Source organism: Colletes gigas, unplaced genomic scaffold (genome assembly GCF_013123115.1).
Source record: "Colletes gigas isolate AHSC1104 unplaced genomic scaffold, ASM1312311v1 Colletes_gigas_Sc00010, whole genome shotgun sequence".
NCBI lineage: Eukaryota > Metazoa > Arthropoda > Insecta > Hymenoptera > Colletidae > Colletes > Colletes gigas.
In genome coordinates this window covers 4781700-4794645 of record NW_025106639.1, presented here as the reverse complement: position 1 = coordinate 4794645, position 12946 = coordinate 4781700, and the positions used below count along the sequence as shown (strand labels likewise).

The window sequence follows — 12946 nt, the reverse complement described above, 5'->3', positions numbered from 1 at the left end:
TAACGAAACAGAGTATTTTACCGCTCCTATAGATCGCGATCGATCGATCGTAGGAGGACCACGTTTAACATCGTGCCAGAAAAAGACTGTTCCCACTTGTTCTACGTATTTCGATAATTTCTGTAGTCGTTCCCCTTTATTTTTTACCGCCGATTATGAATGTTTTTATTACTGTACATACGATGATTGCGTTGTTATCTAGTCAAGAATTTGATATGGATCTTTCCATTCGGGACTCACTCTTCCGCCCATCGCGAACACTCATTTTTTAAGTTTACGACTGATTGAATTTTAATAGAAAGATTATACGTACATATGTATAGCAACAATTATATAAACATATATTATGTTCGGAATAAAGTGATGATGAAGAAATCTGTTATCTTTAATTGTAAAAAGATTCCGAGGAAATCTTGTACAAGTGAATCAGAAATTTTTATTAAAACGATAATAAGTATGCAAGTACAAAGCACATGTAGATACACTGTTCCAGTAAGCGATTGATGTATATAAAATGTGTGTGTATATATATACATATAGATATATATATATATATAAATTTACTTAATTTCTACAATTCTTTTACGTTTCTTTTATTTGCTCATCGTTTGTACGTTTTACTTACTGCATTGTTGTATTATAGAACACAGTGTACCTCTCATCGTCGTTGACGAGATTAACGATGCCAATGGATTGTCCTTGGAATACGCTGAAGTCCATTACGTTGAAAATACCTGAACATTCGTACAGAAGACTTAATCATTAATATAGACGAAATTTTTATATATCTTTTTTTACACATGTCAACGATTCTACTAAGAAGATTAATAATTACGTAAGAATCCACTTCATTGTCTTCCTCTTCCTTTCCATTAATGATAATGTATTGCCAATTTATTTAAATACTCTCGTTCAAGTTATCTTCGATGGTTCCAGTTTGAGGCTAATGAAGAAGTTCTCTCGATCCTCTCTGTATCGAGTTTTCAACAGAAATTCCCGCGTAAACGAGTGTCCTGGGAAATCGTATCCACGAGCGCGTCTCTGGCAATCCGTCAGCCAGGACACGACATCGAGGACCAGTTTCATCCTTGGCTCCATATCCCTCAAACGTTCCTGTTCCTTCGCAAGAGCCCTGCGTTTCAGGACGATGTTATTCCAACGGTAAAAATACTTCCATGCTAAATCCTGCTGTCTCGACGTCCACAACAAATCACTTTCCTCCTCGTAGATGGTCATTTGATTTTTTTTATATTTCATTTTGGCGATGACAGACACCAGGATACGTTTACCTAAACCATGCTTCTGTTCTAAATCCTCGTTACTTTTCAGACTTACAGCATCCTTGTTTACGTTAACCGAGCCTGTATATTTTGAGCGTTCCCGAATCGCTTTGTCCGGTACTGCGTACAAGCTATCGTTGTCTTGATGGCACTCCATGCAAGTCAAGCCAAGGATTTGGTCTATTAAGTCACCAACGTATGGCATAGAAGGTGCTTTGCTTTCTGCCTTGGTCCAAGCTCGTCGATACGCCAGGCTACATGGACTTTTGTAAATCTTGCAGAGCCTTTCCATGGTGTCGTACCTATAAGCGTGAAAATAATTTGCACGAGAGAATGTAAGGAAATATTAGAAGACAAAGATCGTAGCTTGTACGCAGTAAGGATTTACTTAAGCGTGCTCTGAGAACAAAGTTATCTGTTTAAAGAACATCATACCTGTTGGCATGATGGACGCGTAAGTAAGACCAACTGCTTCTCAGCCTATAAATCGGAGGCGCTTGCAGCCCAGCCAGAATAGACCTGCACGAATGAAAATTTCCCATGGCGAAACACTTGCTGGCCGCGTTCACGAGCCTCGCGATCATTCTAGTTCTGACGCCTAACTTTTTAATCGCGAGAATCTCGCTGACAGCGAGGCAAGACACCCTGTGACTGAACGCTATCCACGCGGCCAAGTTGCAAGCGTTCCTGGAGCTTCTCTGAAACACCAAGATCTCGATCTCTTCCGGAGGAATTCGAACGAAGAGATCGCGATCGATCAGGGTGAGCTGGTTGGCCAGAGTCGAGCTGTCTATGTCCCAGATGGTGATCCTGAAATCCATTCTCAGCAATCTTCTCAACTGATCCGTGGTACTGTTCTCTTGATTCTCGTATTTCTTTTTCTTTTTGCCGGATCCGTTCCCAGAGAAGATCCGTTCTAAGAAGCTAGGTTTCTCCTCCGCCACGATGATGGGGTCCTCCTCGCACTGGCATTTTCTCCTCTTACAGAATAACTTCCGTTTCGACGGTCGTTCCTTCTCCTGCCGATAATCTCTCAGGTGGCTCAAGTGCTGCCTCAGTTCCCTGTTGCAATACAATTGATAAGGATCGATCGCGATCCGGATATCATCTGTGGTTACTACCTGTAGGCAGCAGAGGCAGGTCTGGGTCTGTACCAGTATTCCGGTGTCCAGAACAGTACTACGCGTCCTCTCGCCGTAGATCCGATAGACCCAAAGCTACCTGATTGAAGAGCAGTGTAAGAAATACTGGCTGCTAGCTGGCGCCTCGACACCGGAAGCCTCAGCTCGATATCGCTTGGCTGTCGACGGATGGTGACCTGGCTGAAGGATCTGCGTCCTTGGAGGCAGCTTCGTTCGCCAGGTTGAACGGTCCAAGGCCCCAACGAGCGTAGAAAATGCGCTGTCGCGCAAAGGCCGTATCTCCTGAAATGTCTGGGACGCTTCGTGGATCTGCAACGTCTTTTTCCCTCGCTCTCCCACACTTTCACGCCTTCCTCCATGAGAACGTAGAAATTCTGCGCTTTCTTCGCCTCCGATTTCGCGCGGCTGCAATCTCTGAGTACCAGCCCCGAATGACACTTCTCCGGTACACCGAATCCAAAACGCGATATCCTTCCTGCCAAACATCTCGTAGCACATTTCGATTTTCCACGACGCTCGTCCTTGTCCCTTTTCGTCGAGGTAACTTCCAGCGCCTCGTCCTCGTACCACACGTTACGTTTCTCGTTACACTTGTCGTCGTTCGCGCGATTTCGAGGGCAGCTCTGGCAGATAGCAAAGAACTTGCTCGTGTTATAGTATTTACGATTGTGGTCCCTGATGAACAACACGTCGCACAGGCCGTCGTTTTGATCCTTCTTCTCGAAACACTGGCACGTCGGCCAGCTGCGGCTGACTTTCTCGATTTTGCTCGGCGAGAAATCCTTCAGTTCGTTTTTTATGTCCTCCAAGCTGGCGCCAGCGAATCGCACGGGAACTGGAGCGTACATGCCACTGGACAACTCGTTGTAAGAGCGCCCCAGGTACAGATCCTTTCGAGTCCAAGTCGGAGACGAGTAATCGCCAGCTCCGCCGTAGTGTGTCCACACTCTGTACGTATTAAACGTTTTAGTACCTTAAAGTAAGTTTATATACCGTTACCCTGAAATATAACCTGCACACTGCCATTTTCCCGTCAGTTTTAGCCTCCTTTCGAATCTCGATCCCCGAGGAGAGAACGTACAACGTCGTGGAGCTGGAAGAACTCGCGGCCGTGGTCTCCGACAACGAGCTCCTGTCCATCCTTCTGGCCAGCAAGCTCTCCACTTCCTCCCGCCATTTCATCCAGAAAATCTGTCTCCTCTGTACACCGCCCAGCTCGTAATAGTTGGTCCTTCCGTTCACGAATCTAATCGCGTCAACGTCGGTCAGATATAAAACAATAATCCGCGCGACTACGATGTTACCGTTAAACGTTGCGTACCGGGCCGTATTTATCAACGAACTGTCTACCTTGCCTTTAATGTTTTGCGGTGTCTCCTGCTGAACACGCTCAGGGTAACGTACTGCAAAGGATACACCGAGATCAGCTCGAAACTCTCGATGCTGGGATCGAGGCCGCGCGGGCAGAAGTACTCGGTGTTGCCTTTGAAAACGTCCGCGGCCACGATCAATTTGGACGGCGTGAGACCGAGAGAAACCTGACGGATTCCGCGTCCGTTTCTGGTGGTCTCCGCGAACGGAGATTCCACGAGAACGATATCCGAGAAGTCGGAGTACTCGGAGGCCAGCAGCTTCCGAATCCTGTTGTGCTCCGTTTCTCGACGCGTCGTTCGACGTCTGGGCGTCTGAGCTTTGCGCGACGTATTCATGAAGTACAATTTTCCTTCGACGCGCGGGGAGCAGGATCGTTTGGACGAGTCGTGTACGGGATTCAACGCGACCGGAGAATTTTTCAAAAGCCCCGAACCGACCGATGTTCGCTCGTGAGAGGTTAACGAGTTTCGAATAAACAGATCTGTGAAAATTAATGATCGAACAACTTCTCGACGGATCGAAGATAGAGGGTGTTCAGAAATTTTTATTTTAAGATTGACGCGATTCACAGTAAGGGGATCTACTCTCTACGTTAACGGGAATAAATCGAAACGCAGAATCTTTATATCAGTGTCTTTATTTTTCAGTTCGATGCCTCTATCGAGTATCACGACTCGTACAGAAAGTCAGCGACAGAGGGGACTAAGTTTAAAGACCCGGTCCTACGTGGTAAAAGTTTCCGCAGTGCCTTGTCTCGGTTAATAAGGATTATTAGCCGGTTTTTTTAAGGTTCTCCTTAATCACTATAATACGATAATAAATAACATGTAAAAAAAGACGTACGGGTAAAAGACGTAAAAAAGAAGCTCGCCAATAGGGGGAGCGCTCTTTCGTCTAGAATATAATCGATGTAGGGTTTCAAAAGAGCGTGCAAAAATGTACATTGTGGCAGAGGTACAAGGTGGACTTTCCTAATCGATTCGTCCGACTTAAACGAAAGCTAGGTACTTTATCGATTATTATGATCCGGGTTCACTTTGATGGTGACTTTGTTGCTCAGAGCGGACGCGAGCTTCTCGATGTTGCTCTGCGGCAACTTGCCAGGTTGCGGCAACTCCGAATTCGTTGTCTCGTTGTTGGTCGTTGCTGCGTTCTCGGGGATCGGCTTAATGCCTGGTTGTGCTTCCTGCAAACAAGTTTGAACAAAAGTCAGAAAATTTCTAGCCATAAACTCGAACTGTCTGCACGTCGGTCTCTCATCTGTCTCGCATACACGACTATTATCTGCATTACAATCGCATTGTTCCCCAACAAGTGTACTATTAACTTAATTTCCAGTGCCTCCGTTTCCTTTCAAAGACGCGGTTCTCCACTCAAGTGTTTTGTAAGCTCTCGATATTTGTTATGGAAATTGCAGGAGACATCTGCATAATGCACGAAACACTTCAATTGTAAGTAAAATTATAGACTCGTGTTTATATGTAATCATTAACCAACCATATTGTTTGATTACAGTAAATCCTCGAGTTACACGGTTACGCTGCCGCATAGGCACATGGAGGTGATTTCAACCGGTGAGTTCGATTCGATAAAACTATAATAAACATGGGAACAGCTTACCCCGTCAGTCTTTCTTCTTAGGTTCGATCTCTGCAGCGTGGCAGCCAGTTCGTTTTGCAGCCTGGACACCACCGGGCCGTTCGCCAGTTCGCTGGTCCCGTTCCTGTCAACGCGAGCCTGCTGGGACAGGAATTCCAGCTTGGATGGCTGCTTGGCTTCACCCTCGTACGCCCCTATCCTGATGGCGACCTTCCCCCCCGCTGGCTTCAAGTTTTGTGCGTTCACAGCGAGAGGAGGCGGAGGCGGCACGATCGACTTGGGCGTCTCCGACACGGGACTCGTCGAGGGCTCTTTACCGTTCACCTGTGGTTTGTTTCCGGTCCCAGTGTGTCGGGGACTTCCGTTCACGGTGGTCGTCGAGTTTTGTATGGGGAAGTAGGTGGGCGGTGGCTTTGGAATCACTGGATTTGGCGTTTCTTTCAGCTTGAAGGACTCGATGCTCTGCATCTCCACGGAGTCCTCGTTGCTCTTGGTCTTCGCTAGAAGAGGAAGTGGCGGCGGTGCTGGTGGCGCAGGAGGCGCGGGAGGTGTTGGTTGTACCACTGGTGGTGCTGGGGGCGCCGGTGGAATGTTGTTCGAGGTCGTCGATGCGTTCAAAACCCTCTTCTCTTGTTCCTGCAGGTGACATAACGAGATTCAGGTAATGGGAAAAATTCCTTTGCGCGGACAATGTTCTTTAAAGTGGGAGGTGTTATCCCTAGAGGTAATTTGAAATGAAATGGAATTGCGTGGACGAAGGTTAGCACATGCACGAAGTTATATAGATATCGCGTATTTGCTAATGATATACGGATCGTAGCTTCGTAAGTTACGATACAGAGAACAGTAATAAAATGAAAGGAATGTACTTCTTTACGATGCTGAAAACCGTCAGAGATAAGATTCAAAAAAGGAGAAGATATTTCTCCAACAATGCGAATAAAGTACTGTGATAAATGTGATTCGTTTATGATATGCGGGCCATTACTTTGTAAACGCGTTATATTACAGGAAACGATAAAATGAAAGTAATTTAAAACTTTCCTCGTTTGAAGTCGGTCATTCGCGATTGACAAATCGCTGATTAAAAAAAGCTATGTCACTTAAGTTTTATTTGTGAAACCCGCGTCAGGAACAAATATGGCTTAGTTAATGTAGTGCAATAGTAGATAGGAAGCCTATCTTATTGCATGATAACAGCGAGGCCTTGTGCACCAAGGATGACGATGAAAATACTTAATGAAGTAGAATATTCTTTCCATACTTTGCCAACAGATTAGATTACTTTCATAAAATAGGTAATTGAAAAACACAAAATTTGTAGCAATATCGAATCGTTCGTCGGTAGGAAACGCGGATTATGATTAATGATTTGTATTCACCGCAAATTTTCCACACGTCCAAAGGTTAAACCAGTCTCTATAGCTACTAGTAAATACGTATTCTGTAATTTTCACCAGTCTACAAATTATGCTAAAACTTCAGCTAAAATAACAGGCTCGAACGTTCTTATCAGCACTTTTCGTCTCACGATGTTAATTACTCTCGTACGCGAATTGCACGCGATCAAAGACGTTAACCAACTATCGAGCGAACTGATTGGGTCGATAACTAACATCGTAAGGCGTGATGGTGACCAAGATGCGGCTCCTTCTCCGTTCACCGTTGCTCATTAAATTGTTCATCATCTGCGTTTCAAAAAGCTATCACTCCCCGATTAACTTTCCATTCTGCCGGCGATGCGATCTTCTTTTTAATGGATCGATAACGGTTAATTTCCGAGCGTGTTTTTGCGCCGACGAATTTGTATAAATTATACCGGCCGCGTCAATTAACGGTTCGAGGAAATGTTCGCGGCGATCGAAACCGATTGCGATCCACTGTTCACGATGACGGATCGCTCAGCGCGCGGGATTCGAGGACGCGAGACGTTCGTTCCCTTCCGAATTACGCGGACACTTTGCAGCGTTTCGCGAACGATGATCGCGACCCGGCGTTTTCGTTAATCATAGCCGCGCGAGGTCCTCCGCAGTTTTGCGGTATCCTGACGCCCGACCGCCTTGAAACCGATCGCACGACGCGACTCGAGTCGACTGAAAACGGTCACGAGCGTTGCTCGCGGTCTTACGTAACCTCCTATTATTTTGCACGTCTGCCGCAATTTGCAAGAAGAAGCGGAATCGACGAACGACCGCACGCACGTGTACTTAAGGGGGCAGTCTGGTACATCGGGTCCGAAAATTACTCTTCCTTCGTTATTTTTCTTTTTTTCACTCATCAGTGGGAATAAGTGGATCGAAATGACAGTCGATGGCCATGCAGTTCTTTTATAGTAACTTAATTCTAATCTTATCTGTACAGGATGCCCCACGCGACTGGGACAAGTTGTATTTTCTAACGTGGTTAGAGGTAGATAAAAAAGACTTCAGCAGATCTTGATCTTACGTCTGATGTTTGCTTCAAGAGTCATTATAGTTAACATTTTATTAGTTACATTTCTGTTACTGGGTAAATAAGTTGGGTATTACGGTATTTGTAAACATGAAGTCATTATCATTATCAGCGAGTGTGAGATTAATTTAGTTATCGATAAATTTTATCATTATGTGCTTGTACTATGTCTACAATAATCTTTGTAAAACGTAACTTTCGTATCCGGTAGTATTTACAATTTTAAAGAAGGTGTTTAGTCGCGAATAAGAATGTAAACAAAACCAGGAACTAATTGAAAGATAGCAATCTAAATTCTATTATGCAATTTTCTACAACCTTATTAAGGCCAAGTGTTAAACTTATTCTGCAGAATCTATGCCATTCTTCGTACACTTGTTGTTCACACATTTCGTTTTGTTTGGCCCAGTAATTGAAAAGATTGTGTGCCACTGATACAGAGTTCTGTTCAAAGTCCTATAACATCTATTCTTTGATCTGAATTCCCCAGACTGCTCCCTCAAGGCGAACTAGGGTGACGTTCTACGAAAATTGATGGTTCAAATTTTGGATACGCGTATCGAGTACTTTGTTGTCTATTTTGATGAATACTGTACTCATTCACTGAGTATATGTAAATCTCGACGCATCTATTGAAATAGGCGGAAAACGCTTCTGGCACCTGCTGCGATGATCGTTGATTTCTAGATCAATGTTCATGTTTTTCTTTACTCTCAGTGATGGATCTAGAAGAGCCCAAACGATGGGGGGATTCTTCCTCTGTTTACTTTGATGATATCACGCGTACCCAAAGTTTGGACCATCAGTTTTAACACACTCTGTATAATGACTCATCGAATTCACAATTATTTCTATCTTTCCGTAGAACATCGAACACCTTAGAAACAATTCAATTCCGATCGTTCCGTCGCGAAATCACGAACGATAAATCACTGATAGGCGCCCGATCAAGTGGCTCGTTGACATATAGGCTATTTTATAATACGTAGTTTCTATTTTAATGGTTTACAAAGGACGTAAAAGCAGTGAAAAAAGTTCACGTAAACGTGTGCCCTATTTTACCTTGTTCTCAAGTTATAGCCATTTTTGTGCTCCGCTAATTCTTAATCAATTTCTACCAAACTGTTTGCACAAAACTGTCAACAATTTCTGGTTGTCTCTCGACCTTTTTACATTGCTTTTCTGCCCCCTGTTCACTATTGGAATAGACACCACGTGCTATGAAATAGCCTGTATAAACGGTTCGATTTAGAAAGTCTTCGCTGTCCTCAGCGCGCGCGGTTAATGTATTGTAATCACTTAATTACGTCTCAATTAAAGGAGTGATTTAGTGGTTTCAGCGACCGAACGACCGTCGATGCTTTCTATCGCGCGGAGATTGAGATACTGAGACAAAACGGTGAAATGTACGTGACTATAACCGGCAGATCGCTCTCTATCTCGTTCCAACGATCCGCGTACGTGTGTATAACAGTTAATAACACGCTTCTACGTAAATTCAGGTGCACTTGAGCGTGTGCACCAACACAAGGGAAGCGCAGTTCGTTCGCGCCGCGCAGACAATAACCGCACCGAAGGCTTCGTAATTTCGAGGCCTTATCTGTTTACTTTGCCAGATCTTCGTGGTTGTGTAATTAACAGAGTAAGAATGTTCGCGTATTATCCGACGAAGGATGCTCGTGTGCTGTTTATCTCGTTCCGCCTCTTTCGACTACAGGTAGCTCCCCAAACTTTAAGGGATGATAAACCAATATAAAAATAGCAAGCATCGCAACGTACAAGTAAATAGTATTATATAAGTCAGCGGAATGTTTTGAATAGTTTGTCTCCCATAATGTAACACTCGTTTGTTTATACTCGGCGTAAAATAGAAAATTATCACTGTGCGACTGTTGGTCTCCCACGGGTATGCGATGCGTGATAGCGAACGTGTTAATTATTTTGTTTATTAAAGAGGCCAGGAAAATTTTGTCGACGTTCTCGCGTAAAATCTGATCGAAACATTCCTTCACATTCGAAGGTTTCGAGCACCCTGTATATCAATACATAATTGGCCTCGGTTGCTAAGCGTAATCCCGATCGAAAAAGCTTCTCTGCCGCAGAGTCGCGATTCCGAGTGTGTTGCTAATAGGATTTTTTAATTGCTCGCTTACGTATCCTTAGTTCCGCTTTTTCCATCGCGCGCGCGCCTATCGTTCCGTAATCTAACGAGGAATTTTACCTTCGCTAGCGGGGATCTTTTCAGCGATCAGAAGCTGTAACGTCTTCGTCGGCGAAAGAAGGAAACGGTGAAAGTCGTAAGCGGCGAAATTGTAATCGGAAAAAGTGCACCGTTGCTCGTTAATTTAATAAGCACCGCGAGATTTTAATTTTAGTGGCTCGAACGACAATGTTGCAATCGTTGCGCGGAGGTATCGCACTCGATAATGGACTTTCGATCGATCGAAGAAGCACGTTTTCGGGAACTCGTCGCATATTGTTTTTCGACACGATAATAAGCTTATCGTTCTCTTACCTGCTCGGACGGCTGATCGGAGAAATGAACTTTCTGCTGCGCGGAATTGAACATCTTTCGGTGAGCACGCTTGAACTCCTCCATCAGCTGCAAACAATTTAATTATCGAATTGATTTAACGAACGTTTAAACAAGGCTCTTCGTTGGTCGAGCATTTATTAAAAATTCGGTATTTAAAATAATACCAAGAAACGATACGATTTAATTTTATTGGGTCGTTTGCTAGGTAGATTTAGCGTTTTTTTATATTTTATTTTCGCCTCTTCTTAAAAAATTAAGTTCAATTCACTCACGTCCAAAGGTAAAGAACAATTCAGGACCAAGGTTAAAACACTTAAACACTTTGTTGAACAGTTTTTGATAAATGCTTGGGCGACCAACGAGGAGCTTTGTTCAGCACCGAAGTCGAAGCGACTGTATCAGTCGCGAACTTTTCTCCGTGTGAAAGTTTCGATGTTATTACTCTGTAACTGCACTTTTACTTCTGTAATTGGAAATAGAAGCGAAACGTATCGAAAACGGAGCAAAGAGGACGACGAATTTGCGAGTGCGCCGCTCGCTTCATCCGCGTACGGTTATAAACTGCGCAAGGATACTCGAGCGAGCGCTGCGCCTGTGAATATCGTCGTTTGAACGCTCACCCACGAAAGTTCAATCGTTTGCAACATCGTGCAATAATTTTTAATTAGATCGGCTCTCTACTCATTATTGCCGCGGATCTTTTCAGCGGCCGTTCGCGTTTAACGACGTTTGCACTTTTCGCGAGCGTTGTTTCTCTTGCAGTTGAAAATCCGTACCACGCTTCGTCGATTAAAAATCGATCGAAGTCGATCGTAAGCGTGCGTAACCACGAGACGCGATTGCGCTTTTGGTTGTCAACGATCGTAGATACAGTCACTCACACGAGTCCTCGTACGCCTATCTATAGTAATACGCGATTAAAAATCAAAGTAAATCGAGTGTGAATACCGTTATCGGATTGTCTGCGACGATCAAAACCTGGATTTACCTGCGATACACGTGTGTACGTTTCTATTGCATTCTATTTACCAATGTTTCCTCGGCCTTCGATTATAACTAGCAAACAAATTAACGCCAAAATTTCGAAAGAACGAACCGTCCGTTTAATCCACGATTATATTACTCCGGATCGAAGTGACCCGGAGTCTATGGAAAAAGATATTTCCTAGAGCAAACAGCAATCTTTTCCAACGATTTACTTCATTTGTGTATTGCTTTTTGCCAGCCACTCTACCGTCGTAATTGCTTTCTTTCGACGCTCATCATACTATATACGCGGAATCTTTCTAGTTTCTTCTAGCATTTCCGTAGTTAATTTTAGAATACCCGATCCACTCGATCTTTCTTTACCTTTCTCGCGATCTTACAAGCTTTAGACTTCCTATGGTACCATGGTGTTCCAATGCAAAGCGACTCTCGATTCACATTTACGTTTACGTTTACGTTTACTGCGAGTAAAGCGTGAGTAATTGTTAGCTTTTCCAAGGTACCTTGTCGTGTGTGACTTTGTGCTCCTGCGCCCTCAGAGCTTCCGGATTTTGTGGCTTTCGCGTCTCCTGCGTCCTCTCCTTAGCACCTTCCATTTTGGCTGCGTTGTTCATGCTCCTCTGTAATGGAATGCCGATAGGTACGTGACACGCGTCGATAATCAATTATCTCGCGGAAGAACGAAACGATTAGGCACGGCTACCGGTAGACACGGAAGCATTAAGTGACTCAATCGCTGCTTCAGATATTATTAAGGACAGATCGTTGCCTTGCCTTCGATTTTTGCGTAAACGTAAAGAACGCTTTTCGGTTAGTCATTGTTATCGAGTACTGACACCGTAACGCACATAGCGTACAAGTAAGTCATTGGTTATTGTTAACGCCGGGTCTAGATTCTCAGAAAATATTATCTGTAGCGCGAAACGTTATCTTCAAAGGTGACGCATAGGGTATTGGTAAAGAAAAGTGTCAAGCATTATAGAATTATTTGAAAATTACTGTAATGTCACATTGTACTAGATTGTATGCTCGAGTTTAGAAGGTTAAAGTTATTTGAGGATGAGAATTTTAAATTCTATTTTATTAAATTTTAGAAACTACGAACGTTATACTAAACTATTGCAGTCAGTAATAAGTAGGGTGGGAATGTTTATGCACTCAATATATGCAATGTAGACATGACATTTATGCATGAAAAAATATGTAATAAATATGGAAGCAACACGTATAAGATACTGCGTAGAATATTGTCAAAAGTATCGTCATATTTACGAAAAAACGAGCAACTTGTTTTTACTAAACTTGTTTTTATAATTATTGAAGAGACATATAAATAGGAGACGGTGCACGAAAACGCAAGAAAGCGTGACTGACACTGTGCCCGACAGAAATTTTTACTTTTCCAGCGACTATTCTAAATCCAAGCTACGCTAATAAAATTCGTATCTGTTCTCTACGATAAAAAGAATTCAAAGATCTAAATTACATTTGTAATTGTCCCGACGACCTTCTTTCGGGTCTAATAACGTAAATCGAATGTTCGAAATACGAGAATTTATGCATTGTTCTTAAGCCCG

At 43.5% G+C, this 12946-nt stretch overlaps 2 protein-coding genes across 4 annotated transcripts in view; both read right to left on the bottom strand.

Moving 5' to 3' along the window:
• Positions 1 to 912: 912 nt before the first annotated feature.
• On the bottom strand, positions 913 to 3562 carry LOC122397855. Its single transcript, XM_043397305.1, has 4 exons — positions 3435 to 3562; positions 2402 to 3370; positions 1716 to 2342; positions 913 to 1582 (listed from the first exon to the last, which is right to left on the bottom strand). The coding sequence occupies exons 1-4, from the start codon at positions 3560 to 3562 to the stop codon at positions 913 to 915; spliced, it is 2394 nt and encodes a 797-aa protein (XP_043253240.1).
• Positions 3563 to 4472: 910 nt separating this feature from the next.
• Positions 4473 to 12946, bottom strand: part of LOC122397637 — a 48352-nt gene continuing 39878 nt past the window's right edge. For all 3 annotated transcript variants that reach the window (XM_043396909.1, XM_043396907.1, XM_043396910.1), the window contains exons 11-14: positions 11873 to 11989; positions 10362 to 10448; positions 5417 to 6031; positions 4473 to 4982 (exon numbers count right to left, since the gene is read on the bottom strand). In XM_043396909.1, coding sequence (XP_043252844.1) covers positions 4806 to 4982; positions 5417 to 6031; positions 10362 to 10448; positions 11873 to 11989 — 996 coding nt within the window. In that variant the 3' untranslated portion in view covers positions 4473 to 4805. The remainder of the gene's footprint in view (positions 4983 to 5416; positions 6032 to 10361; positions 10449 to 11872; positions 11990 to 12946) is intronic.

Bases quoted from the DNA above. Each gene is read 5' to 3' on its own strand.
- LOC122397855 (XM_043397305.1), bottom strand. From the start codon at position 3,562: ATGGACAGGAGCTCGTTGTCGGAGACCACGGCCGCGAGTTCTTCCAGC. The intron at 2,343-2,401 runs GTAGTAACCACA...GTATTGCAACAG, and splicing joins CCTGCCTCTGCTGCCTACAG to GGAACTGAGGCAGCACTTGA. The intron at 1,583-1,715 runs GTATGATGTTCT...TCACGCTTATAG, and splicing joins CGCGTCCATCATGCCAACAG to GTACGACACCATGGAAAGGC.